The 21,930-nt window shown below is 47.9% G+C and overlaps 1 protein-coding gene across 1 annotated transcript in view; it reads right to left on the reverse strand.

The window, feature by feature from the left end:
• The window catches only part of ttf2 (transcription termination factor, RNA polymerase II), a 44,209-nt gene extending 22,696 nt beyond the window's left edge, over nucleotides 1-21,513 (reverse strand). The window contains exons 1-17 of the mRNA XM_056432075.1: nucleotides 21,428-21,513; nucleotides 21,218-21,323; nucleotides 20,938-21,024; nucleotides 20,803-20,869; nucleotides 19,989-20,660; nucleotides 19,468-19,582; nucleotides 19,231-19,377; nucleotides 18,989-19,143; nucleotides 18,827-18,908; nucleotides 6,295-6,414; nucleotides 6,062-6,212; nucleotides 4,785-4,890; nucleotides 2,797-2,981; nucleotides 1,638-1,791; nucleotides 1,475-1,566; nucleotides 966-1,057; nucleotides 697-842 (exon numbers count right to left, since the gene is read on the reverse strand). Coding sequence (XP_056288050.1) covers nucleotides 697-842; nucleotides 966-1,057; nucleotides 1,475-1,566; nucleotides 1,638-1,791; nucleotides 2,797-2,981; nucleotides 4,785-4,890; nucleotides 6,062-6,212; nucleotides 6,295-6,414; nucleotides 18,827-18,908; nucleotides 18,989-19,143; nucleotides 19,231-19,377; nucleotides 19,468-19,582; nucleotides 19,989-20,660; nucleotides 20,803-20,869; nucleotides 20,938-21,024; nucleotides 21,218-21,323; nucleotides 21,428-21,455 — 2,505 coding nt within the window. The 5' untranslated portion in view covers nucleotides 21,456-21,513. The remainder of the gene's footprint in view (nucleotides 1-696; nucleotides 843-965; nucleotides 1,058-1,474; nucleotides 1,567-1,637; nucleotides 1,792-2,796; nucleotides 2,982-4,784; nucleotides 4,891-6,061; nucleotides 6,213-6,294; nucleotides 6,415-18,826; nucleotides 18,909-18,988; nucleotides 19,144-19,230; nucleotides 19,378-19,467; nucleotides 19,583-19,988; nucleotides 20,661-20,802; nucleotides 20,870-20,937; nucleotides 21,025-21,217; nucleotides 21,324-21,427) is intronic.
• Between the last annotated feature and the right edge of the window lie 417 nt (nucleotides 21,514-21,930).

The raw sequence follows: 21,930 nt of genomic DNA on the forward strand, positions 1-21,930 counted from the left end.
ATATGTGTGTGTGTATATATATATATATGTGTGTGTGTATATATATGTGTGTATATATATATGTGTGTGTGTGTGTATATATATATGTGTGTGTGTGTATATATATATATGTGTGTGTGTGTGTATGTATATGTGTGTGTGTGTGTATATATATATATGTGTGTGTGTGTGTATGTATATTGTGGCATCACAAGGGGCCAGGTAGTGGATGGACGCTATTTTCCCCACTCGATTACAGCGGCCACCTGACAAAATGGCCGCTCAGTTGAAAACTACAGTTCCCAGCCTGCCTCACCACTCACCCAGCTGCAGGTGTTTAGGACATCTCATTGAGGCAGGGCTGGGAAGCTTAAGAGGAGACAGAGGGCAGAGCACAAAGAGGGAAGGAGCTGGGCAAGCCAGGAGTGGAAGGGCCTCCAGGACAAAGAGAAGCCCACAAGAACGACCAAGAGGAGGACTTTGTGAAGCGGACTTTGCTTCCAGATAAGTTTTGTTTAAGGAACCTTTTTCTCCCTCCCCGGGATGCTTTTTGTTGAGCAATGGACTTTTTCTTATTTTTGTTTGAATGAATAAACCTTCCTGTTCATTTTAAACCTCACCTTTTGCCTGTTTTTACTCCTCCCGTGCACTGCCCCACCCTAGACAGCACTAGGGACAGCCCGTGACGTGACAATATATATATGTGTGTGTGTGTACCTTCTTGAGCAGTGACAGGTGGCAGCAGCACTGCCTCAGACGCAGCAGCAGTGACAGGATGTGGACGGTGCTGGACGCCTGCTGGGAACTGGACCCGGCACTGGACCCGGCCCCCTCAGGCAGAGACATCCCGAACTCCTGGGCCACTAGAGGGAGGACACGGCCAGTGTTGAGACCCTAACCCAGGGGTGCTCACACTTTTTGAGCACCCCTCGCCTAACCCTTCACAAGACCACAAGACCACTCTTCACACGGCTCTGATGTCTCACCTTCGGCAAAGGGGTTGGAACCAGAGGTCTTCTTCACCTCCTTCTTCACCTCCTTCCCTTCATGTCTCTTCAGGTAGTTCTGAAGAGTCGATCTGGAGCAACAGAGAAAACAAAGATTTTAGTCTTATGTCATGTTGCTGTTATTGATCTATAGACTGCATTCTCTCTCCTGACCACCAGGGGACGACTCCTCTGGTTGTATAGAAGCCTATGCTTCATGTGTTGAAGCTGCATTCTCTCTCCTGACCGCCAGGGGGCGACTCCTCTGGTTGTATAGAAGTCTATGCTGCATGTGTTAAAGCTGCATTCTCTCCTGACCACCAGGGGGCGACTCCTCTGGTTGTATAGAAGTCTATGCTTCATGTGTTGAAGCTGCATTCTCTCCTGACCACCAGGGGGTGACTCCTCTGGTTGTATAGAAGTCTATGCTTCATGTGTTGGAGCTGCATTCTCTCTCCTGAACACCAGGGGGCGACTCCTGGTTGTATAGAAGTCTATGTGTGGGTTACCTGGACTGGGCGAAGACCACATCGTAGACCGCCTGTTCGTCCGGGGACAGTTTGAGTTGATGCACCTCACAGGTCCGATCAGGAAGCAGCACCTGGAGCGAGAGGCTAATATCATAACGGTGTTGTATAGAAGCTCTTATAACGATGTGGTATAGAAGCGTACCAGCGGGCGTCCTCTGGAGTCCCTCTGGCTCTTGGTCCTCCGCAGCAGCAGAGTCCGGGTCAGGATGTTGAGTCTCTCTCGGCCTCGGGGGGAGCCGTTGTCCACCTGGTCCTTCCACACCTTGTACTCGTCAAACGGAGAGCAGCGCAGGAACCTGGAGAACCAGCAGAACCTCACGTCACCATGGTTACGTCCGTTACGTCATAGCAACAGAGTGAACTGGTCTCTGCTGGATCTGAAGGAGGTTCTGGTGAACCTGTATGAGGTCTCTAGAGGACCAGGACTAGATGAGGTCTCTAGAGGAACAGGACTAGATGAGGTCTCTAGAGGACCAGGACTAGATGAGGTCTCTAGAGGACAAGGACTACCCTGAGGTCTCTAGAGGACCAGGACTAGATGAGGTCTCTAGAGGACCAGGACTAGATGAGGTCTCTAGAGGACCAGGACTAGATGAGGTCTCTAGAGGACCAGGACTAGATGAGGTCCCTAGAGGACCAGGACTACCCTGAGGTCTTTTGAGGACCAGGACTACACTGAGGTCTCGAGAGGACCAGGACTACACTGAGGTCTCGAGAGGACCAGGACTAGATGAGGTCTATAGAGGACCAGGACTAGATGAGGTCTCTAGAGGACCAGGACTAGATGAGGTCTCTAGAGGACCAGGACTAGATGAGGTCTCTAGAGGACCAGGACTACCCTGAGGTCTCTAGAGGACCAGGACTACACTGAGGTCTCTAGAGGACCAGGACTACCCTGAGGTCTCTAGAGGACCAGGACTAGATGAGGTCTCTAGAGGACCAGGACTAGATGAGGTCTCTAGAGGACCAGGACTAGATGAGGTCTCTAGAGGACCAGGACTAGATGAGGTCTCTAGAGGACCAGGACTACCCTGATGTCTCTAGAGGACCAGGACTAGATGAGGTCCCTAGAGGACCAGGACTACCCTGAGGTCTCTAGAGGACCAGGACTACACTGAGGTCTCGAGAGGACCAGGACTAGATGAGGTCTCTAGAGGACCAGGACTAGATGAGGTCTCTAGAGGACCAGGACTAGATGAGGTCTCTAGAGGACCAGGACTACCCTGAGGTCTCTAGAGGACCAGGTCTAGGACCAGGACTACCCAAGGCTGGATCAGAACCAGTAGCTCCAGGTCACTCACTTGAGCAGCGAGTACATGTCCAGCAGGTTGTTCTGGATCGGCGTGCCGGTCACCGCCCAGCGGGCCCCGGCCCTCAGCCGACAGACCGCCATGGAGGTCTGCACCTTGGGGTTCTTGATGTTGTGGGCCTCGTCCAGGACCAGCCGGGCCCAGCTCACTTGGAGCAGAGGGCCCGAGCGTGAGGGCTGAGGAGACGAGGAAGGAAGTGAAAAGTGCAACAGTCACACACACTTCTGAAACATGCTACTGTCCCTTTAAGAACAGCATTGAAGCTGATGACCGCCATGGAGATGAAGTCATGATGATGAAGTCATGGAGATGAAGTCATGGAGATGAAGTCATGATGATGAAGTCATGATGATGAAGTCATGATGATGAAGTCATGGAGATGAAGTCATGATGATGAAGTCATGGAGATGAAGTCATGATGATGAAGTCATGATGATGAAGTCATGGAGATGAAGTCATGATGATGAAGTCATGATGATGAAGTCATGGAGATGAAGTCATGATGATGAAGTCATGGAGATGAAGTCATGGAGATGAAGTCATGATGATGAAGTCATGGAGATGAAGTCATGATGATGAAGTCATGGAGATGAAGTCATGATGATGAAGTCATGATGATGAAGTCATGGAGATGAAGTCATGGAGATGAAGTCATGATGATGAAGTCATGATGATGAAGTCATGGAGATTAAGTCATGATGATGAAGTCATGGAGATGAAGTCATGATGATGAAGTCATGATGATGAAGTCATGGAGATGAAGTCATGATGATGAAGTCATGGAGATGAAGTCATGGAGATGAAGTCATGATGATGAAGTCATGGAGATGAAGTCATGATGATTAAGTCATGATGATGAAGTCATGGAGATGAAGTCATGATGATGAAGTCATGATGATGAAGTCATGGAGATGAAGTCATGGAGATGAAGTCATGATGATGAAGTCATGATGATGAAGTCATGGAGATGAAGTCATGATGATGAAGTCATGGAGATGAAGTCATGATGATGAAGTCATGGAGATGAAGTCATGATGATGAAGTCATGATGATGAAGTCATGGAGATGAAGTCATGGAGATGAAGTCATGATGATGAAGTCATGATGATGAAGTCATGGAGATGAAGTCATGGAGATGAAGTCATGATGATGAAGTCATGGAGATGAAGTCATGGAGATGAAGTCATGGAGATGAAGTCATGGAGATGAAGTCATGATGATGAAGTCATGGAGATGAAGTCATGGAGATGAAGTCATGATGATGAAGTCATGATGATGAAGTCATGGAGATGAAGTCATGATGATGAAGTCATGGAGATGAAGTCATGATGATGAAGTCATGGAGATGAAGTCATGATGATGAAGTCATGATGATGAAGTCATGGAGATGAAGTCATGGAGATGAAGTCATGATGATGAAGTCATGATGATGAAGTCATGATGATGAAGTCATGGAGATTAAGTCATGATGATGAAGTCATGGAGATGAAGTCATGATGATGAAGTCATGATGATGAAGTCATGGAGATGAAGTCATGATGATGAAGTCATGGAGATGAAGTCATGGAGATGAAGTCATGATGATGAAGTCATGGAGATGAAGTCATGGAGATGAAGTCATGATGATGAAGTCATGGAGATGAAGTCATGGAGATGAAGTCATGATGATGAAGTCATGATGATGAAGTCATGGAGATTAAGTCATGATGATGAAGTCATGGAGATGAAGTCATGATGATGAAGTCATGATGATGAAGTCATGGAGATGAAGTCATGGAGATGAAGTCATGATGATGAAGTCATGATGATGAAGTCATGATGATGAAGTCATGGAGATGAAGTCATGATGATGAAGTCATGATGATGAAGTCATGATGATGAAGTCATGATGATGAAGTCATGATGATGAAGTCATGATGATGAAGTCATGATGATGAAGTCATGATGATGAAGTCATGGACACAGTGTGAACTACTCACCACTTCATCAGAACCTCTGCTGGGGTTCTCAGAGTCCTCCTTCTGGACCGGAACCTCCTTGGAGACCAGACCGTATGTGGTCACCACCATGTCATGGTCAGCCAGCCTGAGGGGAGGAGGCGGAGCTTAAGACTGACCACTGAACACTGACGTCCTGGAGATGGTCAAGAAGAGCTTCTAGAGGCCAGAGAGACACGGACAAGGGGGGGGGGTGTCTCTGTGTGTCTCTCTGTGTGTCTCTGCGTGTGTGTCTGTGTGTGTGTCTCTCTGTGTGTCTCTGTGTGTGTCTCTGTGTGTGTGTGTGTCTGTGTGTGTCTGTGTGTGTCTCTGTGTGTGTCTGTGTGTGTGTGTGTCTGTGTGTGTGTCTGTGTGTGTGTCTGTGTGTGTCTGTGTGTGTGTCTGTGTGTGTGTCTGTGTGTGTCTCTGTGTGTGTCTCTGTGTGTGTCTCTGTGTGTGTCTCTGTGTGTCTCTGTGTGTGTCTCTGTGTGTGTCTCTGTGTGTGTCTCTGTGTGTGTCTCTGTGTGTGTCTCTGTGTGTCTCTCTCTGTGTGTCTCTCTGTGTGTCTCTCTGTGTGTCTCTCTGTGTGTCTCTCTGTGTGTCTCTCTGTGTGTCTCTGTGTGTCTCTGTGTGTCTCTCTGTGTCTCTGTGTGTCTCTGTGTGTGTCTCTGTGTGTGTCTGTCTCTGTGTGTGTGTGTCTCTGTGTGTGTCTCTGTGTGTGTCTGTGTGTCTGTGTGTGTCTCTGTGTGTGTGTCTCTGTGTGTCTCTGTGTGTGTCTCTGTCTGTGTGTGTCTCTGTCTGTGTGTGTCTCTGTCTGTGTGTGTCTCTGTCTGTGTGTGTCTCTGTCTGTGTGTGTCTCTGTTTGTGTCTGTGTGTGTGTGTCTCTCTGTGTGTCTCTGTGTGTCTGTGTCTCTCTGTGTGTCTCTCTGTGTGTCTCTCTGTGTGTCTCTGTGTGTGTCTCTGTGTGCGTCTCTGTGTGTGTCTCTCTGTGTGTCTCTCTGTGTGTCTCTGTGTGTGTGTGTGTGTCTCTGTGTGTCTCTGTGTGTGTGTGTGTGTGTCTCTGTGTGTGTGTGTGTGTGTCTCTGTGTGTGTGTGTGTGTGTGTGTGTGTGTCTCTGTGTGTGTGTGTGTGTGTGTGTGTGTCTGTGTGTGTGTGTGTCTCTGTGTGTCTCTGTGTGTGTGTGTGTGTGTCTCTGTGTGTGTGTGTCTCTGTCTGTGTGTCTGTCTGTGTGTCTCTGTGTGTGTGTGTGTGTGTCTCTGTGTGTGTGTGTGTGTCCTCACACTCGGGCCCTCCTCTCCCGGGTGGAGCCGTGGTACAGGTACACCGTCAGCCTGCCCGTCTTCACGTGCCGCTCCACCTCCCTCTTCCAGTGGTGCACCAGGGAGGCGGGGCAGACCACCAGGGTTCCCCTGGAGACCACCAGGCTGCGGTCTGGAGGTCAGGAGGTCAGGAGGTCAGGGCTCCAAGTCTGATATGTTGTGTCCTTCAATGAGGAATCATCGTTTAAAGTTACCGGCTTTGGAGATCCAGCTCTCCTCCTTCTCCTTCTTCTTCTGCTCCTCCTCCTCCTTGGTCTTCTGGGCCAGCATGAGGGCGATGACGGTCAGGGTCTTGCCCAGACCCATGTCGTCTGCTGCAGCCACAAGAGGAGACTCTACTGTCTGACACTAGAACATGAGACTCTACTGTCTGACACTAGAACACGAGACTCTACTGTCTGACACTAGAACACGACTCTACTGTCTGACACTAGAACACGAGACTCTACTGTCTGACACTAGAACACGACTCTACTGTCTGACACTAGAACATGACAAGACTCTACTGTCTGACACTAGAACACGAGGAGACTCTACTGTCTGACACTAGAACACGAGGAGACTCTACTGTCTGACACTAGAACACGAGGAGACTCTACTGTCTGACACTAGACTCTACTGTCTGACACTAGAACACGAGGAGACTCTACTGTCTGACACTAGAACACGAGGAGACTCTACTGTCTGACACTAGAACACGAGGAGACTCTACTGTCTGACACTAGAACACGAGGAGACTCTACTGTCTGACACTAGAACACGAGGAGACTCTACTGTCTGACACTAGAACACGAGGAGACTCTACTGTCTGACACTAGAACACGAGGAGACTCTACTGTCTGACACTAGAACATGAGACTCTACTGTCTGACACTAGAACATGAGACTCTACTGTCTGACACTAGAACACGAGGAGACTCTACTGTCTGACACTAGAACATGACAAGACTCTACTGTCTGACACTAGAACACGAGGAGACTCTACTGTCTGACACTAGAACATGACAAGACTCTACTGTCTGACACTAGAACATGAGACTCTACTGTCTGACACTAGAACACGAGGAGACTCTACTGTCTGACACTAGAACACGAGGAGACTCTACTGTCTGACACTAGAACACGAGGAGACTCTACTGTCTGACACTAGAACACGAGGAGACTCTACTGTCTGACACTAGAACACGAGGAGACTCTACTGTCTGACACTAGAACACGAGGAGACTCTACAGTCTGACACTAGAACATGAGGAGACTCTACTGTCTGACACTAGAACATGAGACTCTACTGTCTGACACTAGAACATGAGACTCTACTGTCTGACACTAGAACATGAGACTCTACTGTCTGACACTAGAACATGAGACTCTACTGTCTGACACTAGAACACGAGGAGACTCTACTGTCTGACACTAGAACACGAGGAGACTCTACTGTCTGACACTAGAACACGAGGAGACTCTACTGTCTGACACTAGAACACGAGGAGACTCTACTGTCTGACACTAGAACACGATGACTCTACTGTCTGACACTAGAACACGATGACTCTACTGTCTGACACTAGAACACGAGGAGACTCTACTGTCTGACACTAGAACACGAGGAGACTCTACTGTCTGACACTAGAACACGAGGAGACTCTACTGTCTGACACTAGAACACGAGGAGACTCTACTGTCTGACACTAGAACATGAGGAGACTCTACTGTCTGACACTAGAACACGAGGAGACTCTACTGTCTGACACTAGAACATGAGGAGACTCTACTGTCTGACACTAGAACATGAGACTCTACTGTCTGACACTAGAACATGAGGAAACTCTACTGTCTGACACTAGAACATGAGACTCTACTGTCTGACACTAGAACACGAGGAGACTCTACTGTCTGACACTAGAACACGAGGAGACTCTACTGTCTGACACTAGAACACGAGGAGACTCTACTGTCTGACACTAGAACACGAGGAGACTCTACTGTCTGACACTAGAACACGAGGAGACTCTACTGTCTGACACTAGAACACGAGGAGACTCTACTGTCTGACACTAGAACACGAGGAGACTCTACTGTCTGACACTAGAACACGAGGAGACTCTACTGTCTGACACTAGAACATAATGACTCTACTGTCTGACACTAGAACATAAGACTCTACTGTCTGACACTAGAACATGAGGAGACTCTACAGTCTGACACTAGAACATGAGACTCTACTGTCTGACACTAGAACATGAGACTCTACTGTCTGACACTAGAACATGAGACTCTACTGTCTGACACTAGAACATGAGACTCTACTGTCTGACACTAGAACATGAGACTCTACTGTCTGACACTAGAACATGAGACTCTACTGTCTGACACTAGAACACGAGGAGACTCTACTGTCTGACACTAGAACACGAGGAGACTCTACTGTCTGACACTAGAACACGAGGAGACTCTACTGTCTGACACTAGAACACGAGGAGACTCTACTGTCTGACACTAGAACACGATGACTCTACTGTCTGACACTAGAACACGATGACTCTACTGTCTGACACTAGAACACGAGGAGACTCTACTGTCTGACACTAGAACACGAGGAGACTCTACTGTCTGACACTAGAACACGAGGAGACTCTACTGTCTGACACTAGAACACGAGGAGACTCTACTGTCTGACACTAGAACACGAGGAGACTCTACTGTCTGACACTAGAACATGAGACTCTACTGTCTGACACTAGAACACGAGGAGACTCTACTGTCTGACACTAGAACATGAGGAGACTCTACTGTCTGACACTAGAACATGAGACTCTACTGTCTGACACTAGAACATGAGGAAACTCTACTGTCTGACACTAGAACATGAGACTCTACTGTCTGACACTAGAACACGAGGAGACTCTACTGTCTGACACTAGAACACGAGGAGACTCTACTGTCTGACACTAGAACACGAGGAGACTCTACTGTCTGACACTAGAACACGAGGAGACTCTACTGTCTGACACTAGAACACGAGGAGACTCTACTGTCTGACACTAGAACACGAGGAGACTCTACTGTCTGACACTAGAACACGAGGAGACTCTACTGTCTGACACTAGAACACGAGGAGACTACTGTCTGACACTAGAACATAATGACTCTACTGTCTGACACTAGAACATAAGACTCTACTGTCTGACACTAGAACATGAGGAGACTCTACAGTCTGACACTAGAACATGAGACTCTACTGTCTGACACTAGAACATGAGACTCTACTGTCTGACACTAGAACATGAGACTCTACTGTCTGACACTAGAACATGAGACTCTACTGTCTGACACTAGAACATGAGACTCTACTGTCTGACACTAGAACATGAGACTCTACTGTCTGACACTAGAACACGAGGAGACTCTACTGTCTGACACTAGAACACGAGGAGACTCTACTGTCTGACACTAGAACACGAGGAGACTCTACTGTCTGACACTAGAACACGAGGAGACTCTACTGTCTGACACTAGAACACGAGGAGACTCTACTGTCTGACACTAGAACACGAGGAGACTCTACTGTCTGACACTAGAACACGAGGAGACTCTACTGTCTGACACTAGAACACGAGGAGACTCTACTGTCTGACACTAGAACACGAGGAGACTCTACTGTCTGACACTAGAACACGAGGAGACTCTACTGTCTGACACTAGAACACGAGGAGACTCTACAGTCTGACACTAGAACATGAGGAGACTCTACTGTCTGACACTAGAACACGAGGAGACTACTGTCTGACACTAGAACACGAGGAGACTCTACTGTCTGAAACTAGAACACGAGGAGACTCTACTGTCTGACACTAGAACATGAGGAAACTCTACTGTCTGACACTAGAACATGAGGAAACTCTACTGTCTGACACTAGAACATGAGACTCTACTGTCTGACACTAGAACATGAGACTCTACTGTCTGACACTAGAACATGAGACTCTACTGTCGGACACTAGAACACGATGACTACTGTCTGACACTAGAACACGAGGAGACTCTACTGTCTGACACTAGAACACGAGGAGACTCTACTGTCTGACACTAGAACATGAGGAGACTCTACTGTCTGACACTAGAACATGAGGAGACTCTACTGTCTGACACTAGAACATGAGACTCTACTGTCTGACACTAGAACACGAGGAGACTCTACTGTCTGACACTAGAACACGAGGAGACTCTACTGTCTGACACTAGAACACGAGGAGACTCTACTGTCTGACACTAGAACACGAGGAGACTCTACTGTCTGACACTAGAACACGAGGAGACTCTACTGTCTGACACTAGAACACGATGACTCTACTGTCTGACACTAGAACACGATGACTCTACTGTCTGACACTAGAACACGAGGAGACTCTACTGTCTGACACTAGAACACGAGGAGACTCTACTGTCTGACACTAGAACATGAGGAGACTCTACTGTCTGACACTAGAACATGAGGAGACTCTACTGTCTGACACTAGAACATGACGAGACTCTACTGTCTGACACTAGAACATGACAAGACTCTACTGTCTGACACTAGAACACGAGGAGACTCTACTGTCTGACACTAGAACACGAGGAGACTCTACTGTCTGACACTAGAACACGAGGAGACTCTACTGTCTGACACTAGAACACGAGGAGACTACTGTCTGACACTAGAACACGAGGAGACTCTACTGTCTGACACTAGAACACGAGGAGACTCTACTGTCTGACACTAGAACACGAGGAGACTCTACTGTCTGACACTAGAACATGAGGAGACTACTGTCTGACACTAGAACATGAGGAAACTCTACTGTCTGACACTAGAACATGAGACTCTACTGTCTGACACTAGAACACGAGACTCTACTGTCTGACACTAGAACACGAGGAGACTCTACTGTCTGACACTAGAACACGAGGAGACTCTACTGTCTGACACTAGAACACGAGGAGACTCTACTGTCTGACACTAGAACACGAGGAGACTCTACTGTCTGACACTAGAACACGAGGAGACTCTACTGTCTGACACTAGAACACGAGGAGACTCTACTGTCTGACACTAGAACACGAGGAGACTCTACTGTCTGACACTAGAACACGAGGAGACTCTACTGTCTGACACTAGAACACGAGGAGACTCTACTGTCTGACACTAGAACACGAGGAGACTCTACTGTCTGACACTAGAACACGAGGAGACTCTACTGTCTGACACTAGAACATAATGACTCTACTGTCTGACACTAGAACACGAGGAGACTCTACTGTCTGACACTAGAACACGAGGAGACTCTACTGTCTGACACTAGAACATGAGACTCTACTGTCTGACACTAGAACACGAGGAGACTCTACTGTCTGACACTAGAACGAGGAGACTCTACTGTCTGACACTAGAACATGAGGAGACTCTACTGTCTGACACTAGAACATGAGACTCTACTGTCTGACACTAGAACATGAGGAGACTCTACTGTCTGACACTAGAACATGAGGAGACTCTACTGTCTGACACTAGAACACGAGGAGACTCTACTGTCTGACACTAGAACACGATGACTCTACTGTCTGACACTAGAACATGAGGAGACTCTACTGTCTGACACTAGAACACGAGGAGACTCTACTGTCTGACACTAGAACATGAGACTCTACTGTCTGACACTAGAACACGAGGAGACTCTACTGTCTGAAACTAGAACACGAGGAGACTCTACTGTCTGACACTAGAACATGAGGAAACTCTACTGTCTGACACTAGAACATGAGACTCTACTGTCTGACACTAGAACATGAGACTCTACTGTCTGACACTAGAACACGAGGAGACTCTACTGCCTGACACTAGAACACGAGGAGACTCTACTGTCTGACACTAGAACACGAGGAGACTCTACTGTCTGACACTAGAACACGAGGAGACTCTACTGTCTGACACTAGAACGAGGAGACTCTACTGTCTGACACTAGAACATGAGGAGACTCTACTGTCTGACACTAGAACACGAGGAGACTCTACTGTCTGACACTAGAACATGAGACTCTACTGTCTGACACTAGAACATGAGACTCTACTGTCTGACACTAGAACATGAGGAGACTCTACTATCTGACACTAGAACATGAGGAGACTCTACTGTCTGACACTAGAACACGAGGAGACTCTACTGTCTGACACTAGAACACGAGGAGACTCTACTGTCTGACACTAGAACACGATGACTCTACTGTCTGACACTAGAACACGAGGAGACTCTACTGTCTGACACTAGAACACGAGGAGACTCTACTGTCTGACACTAGAACACGAGGAGACTCTACTGTCTGACACTAGAACATGAGGAGACTCTACTGTCTGACACTAGAACATGAGGAGACTCTACTGTCTGACACTAGAACATGAGGAGACTCTACTGTCTGACACTAGAACACGAGGACTCTACTGTCTGACACTAGAACATGAGACTCTACTGTCGGACACTAGAACATGAGGAGACTCTACTGTCTGACACTAGAACACGAGTAGACTCTACTGTCTGACACTAGAACACGAGGAGACTCTACTGTCTGACACTAGAACATGAGGAGACTCTACTGTCTGACACTAGAACATGAGGAGACTCTACTGTCTGACACTAGAACATGAGGAGACTCTACTGTCTGACACTAGAACACGAGGACTCTACTGTCTGACACTAGAACATGAGACTCTACTGTCGGACACTAGAACACGAGGAGACTCTACTGTCTGACACTAGAACACGAGGAGACTCTACTGTCTGACACTAGAACACGAGGAGACTCTACTGTCTGACACTAGAACACGAGGAGACTCTACTGTCGGACACTAGAACATGAGGAGACTCTACTGTCTGACACTAGAACACGAGGAGACTCTACTGTCTGACACTAGAACACGAGGAGACTCTACTGTCTGACACTAGAACACGAGGAGACTCTACTGTCTGACACTAGAACACGAGGAGACTCTACTGTCTGACACTAGAACATGAGGACTCTACTGTCTGACACTAGAACATGAGGAGACTCTACTGTCTGACACTAGAACATGAGGAGACTCTACTGTCTGACACTAGAACATGAGACTCTACTGTCTGACACTAGAACACGAGGAGACTCTACTGTCTGACACTAGAACACGAGGAGACTCTACTGTCTGACACTAGAACACGAGGAGACTCTACTGTCTGACACTAGAACACGAGGAGACTCTACTGTCTGACACTAGAACACGAGGAGACTCTACTGTCTGACACTAGAACACGAGGAGACTCTACTGTCTGACACTAGAACACGAGGAGACTCTACTGTCTGACACTAGAACATGATGACTCTACTGTCTGACACTAGAACATGAGACTCTACTGTCTGACACTAGAACATGAGACTCTACTGTCTGACACTAGAACATGAGACTCTACTGTCTGACACTAGAACATGAGACTCTACTGTCTGACACTAGAACATGAGGAGACTCTACTGTCTGACACTAGAACATGAGACTCTACTGTCTGACACAGCCTTAGAGATAGAGTAAGGAGTAGGGATGGGTATCGTTTGGGTTTTTTCCGATACCGGTGCTAAACCGGTACTTTTAAAACGATACCGGTGCCTAAACGGTGCCTGAACCGATGCTTTTTTTTTTAAACGCACATTGAGGACATTAAAAACCTCTTGGGCCATATTCCCTGTAGAAGCCGTTATCATGGAGCACTGACACACAACGGATATCAGACCGTTAACAGACACAATGTTCTCCGTTATATGATGTGATATGTATTGTCATGTGCAGACTTTATAGGGTTAACCTGTCACTGTGTTGATGGGCAAAGAGAACAACCAATCAGAGGGACTGAAGATGACACGTGACAAATAAAGTTTTGCTTCTGACAGCGAGAGTTACACTGAAACAAAGTGACGCCCCCGGTCTTTATTCCTCCGTCATTATATTCCCGGTAACACCGGGTATACAGCCGGGATCGCTGGACACCAACACACCTGCTGACAGACTGTCACGCTCGTAGCTAGCGCTAGCTACGAGCTAGCTTAAACATGGTTATAATGGATAATTTATTATTTCTTGGGCTACTTTTATGAATGCAAGACTTGCAATCAACGATACGGCACTAATCTGAGTTCAGGCTGCTCGTCATAATCGGTCTCCACGTGTTCAGGGGACCGGTGACGGTCTCCCCGCCGCGCCCAGCCTGACCAGGGTTGCCAGGTCTGTGTGACAAAACCAGCCCAATGGCCAATCAAAACCAGCCCAAAACCAGCCCAATGGCCAATAAAACCAGCCCAAAAACCAGCCCAATATCAGAACTCAAAATATGCCCGTGCCAAACCATATACACTGCTTTTAAAGTCCAACAGCATTGCTATCATTGCCAAATGTATTGTAATATCTACAAAGTAACAACATATGTTTAGTTTGCCAGCATTAAAAGCAGTTTTCCCTAAACAGTTATTTCACCTATGTCCTAAAATGGCCTTGTGTAATTAGATACAGTATGTTATCATAAATAAAATGTGTGTATGTGCTGATCTGGAGTCAGTTTGGTAGGATTTGGGTATAAATAAATTATTTCATTTAAAATATGGATTTTTATTTAAAGATATTCATGTAATTTGCATGCAAAATAGGTCTACCCGAACCAGCGGACAAAAAATTCAACCCGCGGCAACACTTCAAAAGTAGCCCAATTCCGCGGGAAAACCGCGGACCTGGCAACACTGAGCCTGACGCTGGTGTGCTCTACACGGGCTCACAGTCACACACGGCCACGCCTCCGCTGTCAAAGTTAAATATGATAGGCTATCGTAACCTGCTGACAGGGCGGAGTCACCAGAGAAGTTCACAACAATAGTTTTTTTCAATTTCAATCGGCTCAGGCACCGGAAAGAAGCACCGGAATGTGCGTTGCGTTTCGGTCCGGGTAATACCGGTTGTATTGGAACCGGTACCACATTGGCACCGGTTTCCGGTACCCAACCCTAGTAAGGAGATGAGGTTCCTCTAGGAGCCTTAGAGATAGAGGAAGGAGATGAGGTTCCTCTGGGAGCCTTAGCAGGGCTCCAGACTAACTTTTTTAACTAGGAGCACAGTCGCTCCTAACTTAAAATGTTAGGGGCGCAAGCAGAAAATTTAGGGGCGCACTTTTTCCTGGGTCAAAATGGGTCTTGGGTGGTCCCAAAAAAAATTTACAAGCGCTACGCGCGCACCTTCTATTCATGCAGTCGAGCTATTGAGTGCGTGATCAGCAGCTGGCCGCTCTGCCGTGATACGCACACAGGTGAGCACACCTCCTTGAAACATACTATTGAGAACATATTCGCTGACATGAACCTGATGAACACAGTTGTTTTTTGTTTTTTCAACGCAGACTTTTTTGCCTTAGGCGCTGGATTTGTCATAGGCGCTCGGAAAACGCTTAGGCGCTACCAAATTTTCTCTGCAGGAAAAACCCTGACACACTATAAATCGACTTGCAAAGTTTTCCCATCATTTTTACTGTATTACTGATAAATAATTTGACAATATACAATCTTATGCCTGTTTGCCTTCATGAACTGCAAAACATTCACAACAGAGAACTCTTCAGAAGTTACTGTATTGAGTTTCAACATATTTGAAGAGAAAACATACCTTGTGCATGTTGCACTTCGATGTGGCCAATCAAAACATTTGTTGGTTTCTAGAGATGCACCGATCAGGTTTTTGGTGCCGATCACCGATCACTGAAATCAGTATCTGCCGATCACCGATAATACCGATCACTGAAATCAGTATCTGCCGATCCGATAATACCAATCACCGATCACGGTGTTGATTGAAGCATTCTATTTATTGTGTAGCATTATTGCCTAGGACTATGAGGAAATACATATATAAAGCAACTCAAACATTAAAGAAATTACCGATTTCTTTAAACATTTAGAACTTTTACTTTGAAAAATTTCCTAATTGATACATTAAAATTGTTTGATTGCTATTGTAGTGCATTTCAGATATGTATGGAACACATCTGCATCATTCATTTCCTGAAACTCTTGGGGAAATCTATATACAGGACTTTTCTTAACATACAAAAGACTGACTAATTTTTATAAACTCTTCCTTGGTACAGTAAACATTTTTAATGTTAGCATAATTTAAGCTAAATCTCAGAAACTATCTATAAAGATACAACATCAGTTCATTGTTTACTTTTATATGTTAGTGTATGATTTGTCGACATCTTATTTTGATAAACGGATGTTGTTTCACGTGGTTCTTTCCGCTAACTTTGCAAAACCGGATGTTGTCACTTAAATCCTTCCGCTAACGTTATCAAAACCCTCGCGCGCTCCCGATCGAATGCGTTTACCGTGAGCATCAGTCTCTAGGGGCAGACATGTGAGAGTCGGCTGAGTCGACCCAGAGATTCAACTCGGGGGACGGGGACGCCGCTCGGTGGTGAGGATCCCCTCGCCCTCGTTGCGTCTCCGCTGCGGTGCGCCTCTTTTCACACATTAGCCTATAGCCCCCCCCCCCCCACTCTCACACACAGGCCAGCCTTCTTCTTCTTCGGTTTTCGTCTCCTTTCTTCTTCTTCTGGAGTTAATGTCGGTTAGCAAACCAGTCATTCAGGCATTACCGCTAACTATAGTGGGCTGAAGTGTAGAACAAGTTTGTAAACAACAAAAATATTTAATAACAAAAAAAAGAAATCTGCTAATTTACTGGTCGCAAATGCGCGAGTTGATGAAAAATTTACTCGCACTGTGTCTAATTTTAGGCGCAAAATGCGACCATTTGGTCGCAGTCTGGAGCCCTGCTTAGAGATAGAGGAAGGAGATGAGGTTCCTCTAGGAGCCTTAGAGCTAGAGTAAGGAGATGAGGTTCCTCTAGGAGCCTTAGAGATAGAGGAAGGAGATGAGGTTCCTCTAGGAGCCTTAGAGCTAGAGTAAGGAGATGAGGTTCCTCTAGGAGCCTTAGAGATAGAGGAAGGAGATGAGGTTCCTCTAGGAGCCTTAGAGATAGAGGAAGGAGATGAGGTTCCTCTAAGAGCCTTAGAGATAGAGGAAGGAGATGAGGTTCCTCTAGGAGCCTTAGAGCTAGAGTAAGGAGATGAGGTTCCTCTAGGAGCCTTAGAGATAGAGGAAGGAGATGAGGTTCCTCTAGGAGCCTTAGAGATAGAGGAAGGAGATGAGGTTCCTCTAGGAGCCTTAGAGCTAGAGTAAGGAGATGAGGTTCCTCTAGGAGCCTTTGAGATAGAGGAAGGAGATGAGGTTCCTCTGTAGGAGCCTTAGAGATAGAGGAAGGAGATGAGGTTCCTCTGTAGGAGCCTTAGAGATAGAGTAAGGAGATGAGGTTCCTCTGTAGGAGCCTTAGAGATAGAGTAAGGAGATGAGGTTCCTCTAGGAGCCTTAGAGATAGAGTAAGGAGATGAGGTTCCTCTAGGAGCCTTAGAGATAGAGGAAGGAGATGAGGTTCCTCTAGGAGCCTTAGAGATAGAGTAAGGAGATGAGGTTCCTCTGTAGGAGCCTTAGAGATAGAGTAAGGAGATGAGGTTCCTCTAGGAGCCTTAGAGATAGAGTAAGGAGATGAGGTTCCTCTAGGAGCCTTAGAGATAGAGTAAGGAGATGAGGTTCCTCTAGGAGCCTTAGAGATAGAGGAAGGAGATGAGGTTCCTCTAGGAGCCTTAGAGATAGAGGAAGGAGATGAGGTTCCTCTAGGAGCCTTAGAGATAGAGGAAGGAGATGAGGTTCCTCTAGGAGCCTTAGAGATAGAGTAAGGAGATGAGGTTCCTCTGTAGGAGCCTTAGAGATAGAGTAAGGAGATGAGGTTCCTCTAGGAGCCTTAGAGAGAGTAAGGAGATGAGGTTCCTCTAGGAGCCTTAGAGATAGAGTAAGGAGATGAGGTTCCTCTAGGAGCCTTAGAGATAGAGTAAGGAGATGAGGTTCCTCTAGGAGCCTTAGAGATAGAGGAAGGAGATGAGGTTCCTCTGTAGGAGCCTTAGAGATAGAGGAAGGAGATGAGGTTCCTCTAGGAGCCTTAGAGATAGAGGAAGGAGATGAGGTTCCTCTAGGAGCCTTAGAGATAGAGGAAGGAGATGAGGTTCCTCTAGGAGCCTTAGAGATAGAGGAAGGAGATGAGGTTCCTCCTGGACCCTTTAGAGGTCTACCAGGTCCACTAGGAGGAGGCCCTGAGGAAGACCAGGACCCGCTGGAGGGCTCGTATCTCCCAGCTGGCCTGAAGGCCTCTGGACCTCCAGAATGAGATGGAAGGTGTTGGTGGTGAGAGGAAGTCTGTCTCAGCTACTGGACCTGCTGCCTGAGACCAGACCAGGACCAAGAGGACCAAGAGGTCCAAGAGGACTAAGAGGTCCAAGAGGTCCAAGAGGTCCAAGAGGACCAAGAGGACTAAGAGGACTAAGAGGTCCAAGAGGACTTAAAGGACCAAGAGGACTAAGAGGTCCAAGAGGACTAAAAGGACCAAGAGGACTAAAAGGACCAAGAGGACTAAGAGGTCCAAGAGGACTAAGAGGTCTAAGAGGTCCAAGAGGACTAAGAGGTCCAAGAGGACCAAGAGGATCAAGAGGACCAAGAGGACTAAGAGGTCCAAGAGGACCAAGAGGACGTTAGACATGATAACAGGATTATTTAACCCTTTAATAAACAATAACTTACCCAGAATTCCTCCACAGGGGTTCTGGTTCTCTCTCCAGAGCAGCCAGGCCAGAGCACTCCTCTGATGGGCCAGGAGCACCACCTGACAGCCAATCACAAGAGGGCAATGTTCTCACGGCTCTGGGCCAATCACAAGAGCACCCGGTGATCGGTGGGGCTCACCTTGATGCCGTTGGGGTCTGGAGCCTCGTCCTCGGGGGCGGGGCAGGACTCCTGTGATTGGTGCAGATGGTCGATGGTCTCACAGGTTGCGTTCTTCACGGCCAGCAGACGGTTCTCCGTCATCCGGCCGCCGTAGAAGGCCTGGACCTGTGAGCCTGGGGGGGGGGGGGGGGGGGGGGGTCATGAAGTGAGACGTCTCCCTCCAGAAGACAGACATGTCCTCCACCTTTGGCCCCGCCTACCTCCACCCATCTGGCTGGAGCCCATCCGGAGCCCCTGGGAGCTGCTGGGAGGTGGGGGGAAGGGCAGCAGGATGGAGCGGTGCACATGGAGGCCCCCCCGACCGCCTCCACCCGCAGGCCCAGGGGGAGTGGGCGTGTCCCTGTGAACTACAGGAACACCACCGATCACCTCAAAAGACTGAACTGTAATCCTGATTTAAATCAAGGATTCCTCCTCCTGCAGGAGCGATGCCTTACCAGGAGGAGCAGAGAGGAGCAGAGCCTCCAGCGCCTCCTCCAGCTCCTTCACCTGAGACCTCAAACGCTCCCCGTGGTCTGGCAGAGCGGCCACGTTCACCACAGACAGAGTGGCCTTCAGGAGGAGAGGGGGGGGGAGGAGGAGGGAGGAGTGAGAGGAGGAGGAGGAGTGAGGGGAGAGGGAGAGGAGGAGGAGGAGTGAGGGGAGAGGGAGAGGAGGAGGAGGGAGTAGTGAGAGGAGGAGGAGGAGTGAGAGGAGGAGGAGTGAGGGGAGAGGGAGAGGAGGAGTGAGAGGAGGCTCCAACAGCACTGATGCATGTGACCCTGCTTTTTTAAATATATATAAATATATATATATAGAGAGAGAGAAAAAAAACATATAATAAATAATATGTTATATATTATATGTAATATATAACATATACTATATTATTTATATTATATACAATCCTATAGAACATATATGAGATGTTATATCCGGGCAGTGAAGGTAACATCTGGTCGTGTTCTTGTATGTTTACCTTCTTCTGCTGCAGCTGAGCCGAGAGCCGGCCCTGCAGCTCTCTGGGGTCGGCCGGCTGACCTTTGACCTTACACGCCGGCTGGAACCCGGCGAAGGCCGTCAGCGTCTTCTGGACGGCCGCAACAGGAGGAGTCTTCTGAGTGGCAGGTTTCACCGACACCACCACCACGTCCTCCTCCTCCTCCTCCTCCTCCTCCTGGGGGGGAGGCAAGGCCTTGGGAGGACGCCAGGAGGCCGGATCAGCCTTACCACTGGAGGTAGAAACCTCCTCCTCAGTCTGGTTCTCCTCAGTCTGGTCCTCCTCAGTCTGGTCCTCCTCAGTCTGGTCCTCCTCAGTCTGGTCCTCCTCAGTCTGGTCCTCCTCAGTCTGGTTCTCCATCAGCACCCCCCCACTGCCAGCCGCGAGCCGGTTCTCCTCCTCATCTGAAACTCTCTTCTTCATCTTCATCCCCGGGGGAAGAGGTTTTCCTCGGTGAGAGTGCACCGCCTCCTCCACGTTTTCCTTCTGGTGGCGTTCTCCTCCTGCGGCCTCTGGCCCCGCCTCCCCCCCCCCACCGCGCTGCCTCCTCCCCTCAGAGTCGCTGTCCGACTTGCCGGGGGCCCTGAAGGGGTTTCTCTGGTTCCTCTGGGGCCGCGTGTCGGACAGAGGGTTCCTCTTCTCCTTCTCGGGCTGCAATGACGGAAGACGTCACACTTTACAAACAGGAAGCAGATAGAACGGGGGGGGGGGGGGGGGGCTACACAGGTGTGTGCATATTTAACATAGAAGAGATAATGGTATTTAAAGTATTCAGCACACGCCGCCGTCTTACTTTCCAAGGCACGTTTCCACACCACTTCTGGCCTGCTTTTTTACCCACAATGCACCTGAAGAACAACCTGGAAAAGGAGCACAGTTTGAGTTCTGTGGCTGATGACGCTCTCCACCCAACACCCACGAGCTGCACCTGTGGCTCTGCTGCTGCCGGCTGGAGGCGAGCGCTTGGAGCTCCACCATGGAGTCTTCATGGAGGAGGCAGTGGGACGGGGGGATTCTGGAGGAGGGGACAGACAACAGGACTCGAACAGTGCAAAGTCCACCCGAAACACAACAGTGTATGACGTCATGGGGAGTGTGATTCTCATCAGAGCTGCGAGCAGAACTGTGTACACTAAGTTGAACTACACTATGCCACTAGTTTGTTTATTATCCCCCCCACACCTCATGACGTCAACACTCGTCCTCACCGTGCCACGTGACTGAAGTCGCAGCCCTGCTTGTCCACACAGACGTAGAAGCTTCTTCCCTGGCTGGGTCCTTCTCGGAGACCCGTCTTCAACATGCACACGCTGCCTGTGGAGGAGCCGCCGTGAACCCGTCAGCTCGACACGAGGTGGTAACACAACTCAACGCGTACCTTTAGACTCTAGAACCACCTTTACCTTGGGGAGACTTACCGTGCACAGGACATAAAACCTCCTCCATTGTCCTTACGCACTGTCAGTTGCCGGCATTGAAAAGTTAGCCTTTTCGTATCGACCAATCACAGCAGTCCTAAAGTCACATCCGGTGAAGAGAATACCAGTTTAAAAGTTGACGTACTGATGAGTTAATACAAATCACTTATTTCTGCCATAGAAGTATATATAAACACTCATACATAACATTATGTAGACTGAATAAGAACGTTGGCATAAAAATAATGAAAACTCGACCGCAAACTAACGTTGAATCTCTCCATGACTTTTATTGTGAAATATGTGTAGCGCAAGGCCGTTAAACCGGATGTATTTCAAACTGGTGTTTCCCAAAAAGTAGTTTGGCACGAATTTAAAACATGTATATTCTAAAAAGTATGTGGTTGACATATAATTTAACGTTATACGAACACATTTCAAATCAAATTAAAAAGGGTCCAGGCATTTGAAAAAAGAAAAAGACGGTTAAACCACATTACCCA

Source organism: Pseudoliparis swirei, chromosome 2, assembly GCF_029220125.1.
Source record: "Pseudoliparis swirei isolate HS2019 ecotype Mariana Trench chromosome 2, NWPU_hadal_v1, whole genome shotgun sequence".
In the NCBI taxonomy this organism is placed as follows: Eukaryota; Metazoa; Chordata; class Actinopteri; order Perciformes; family Liparidae; genus Pseudoliparis; species Pseudoliparis swirei.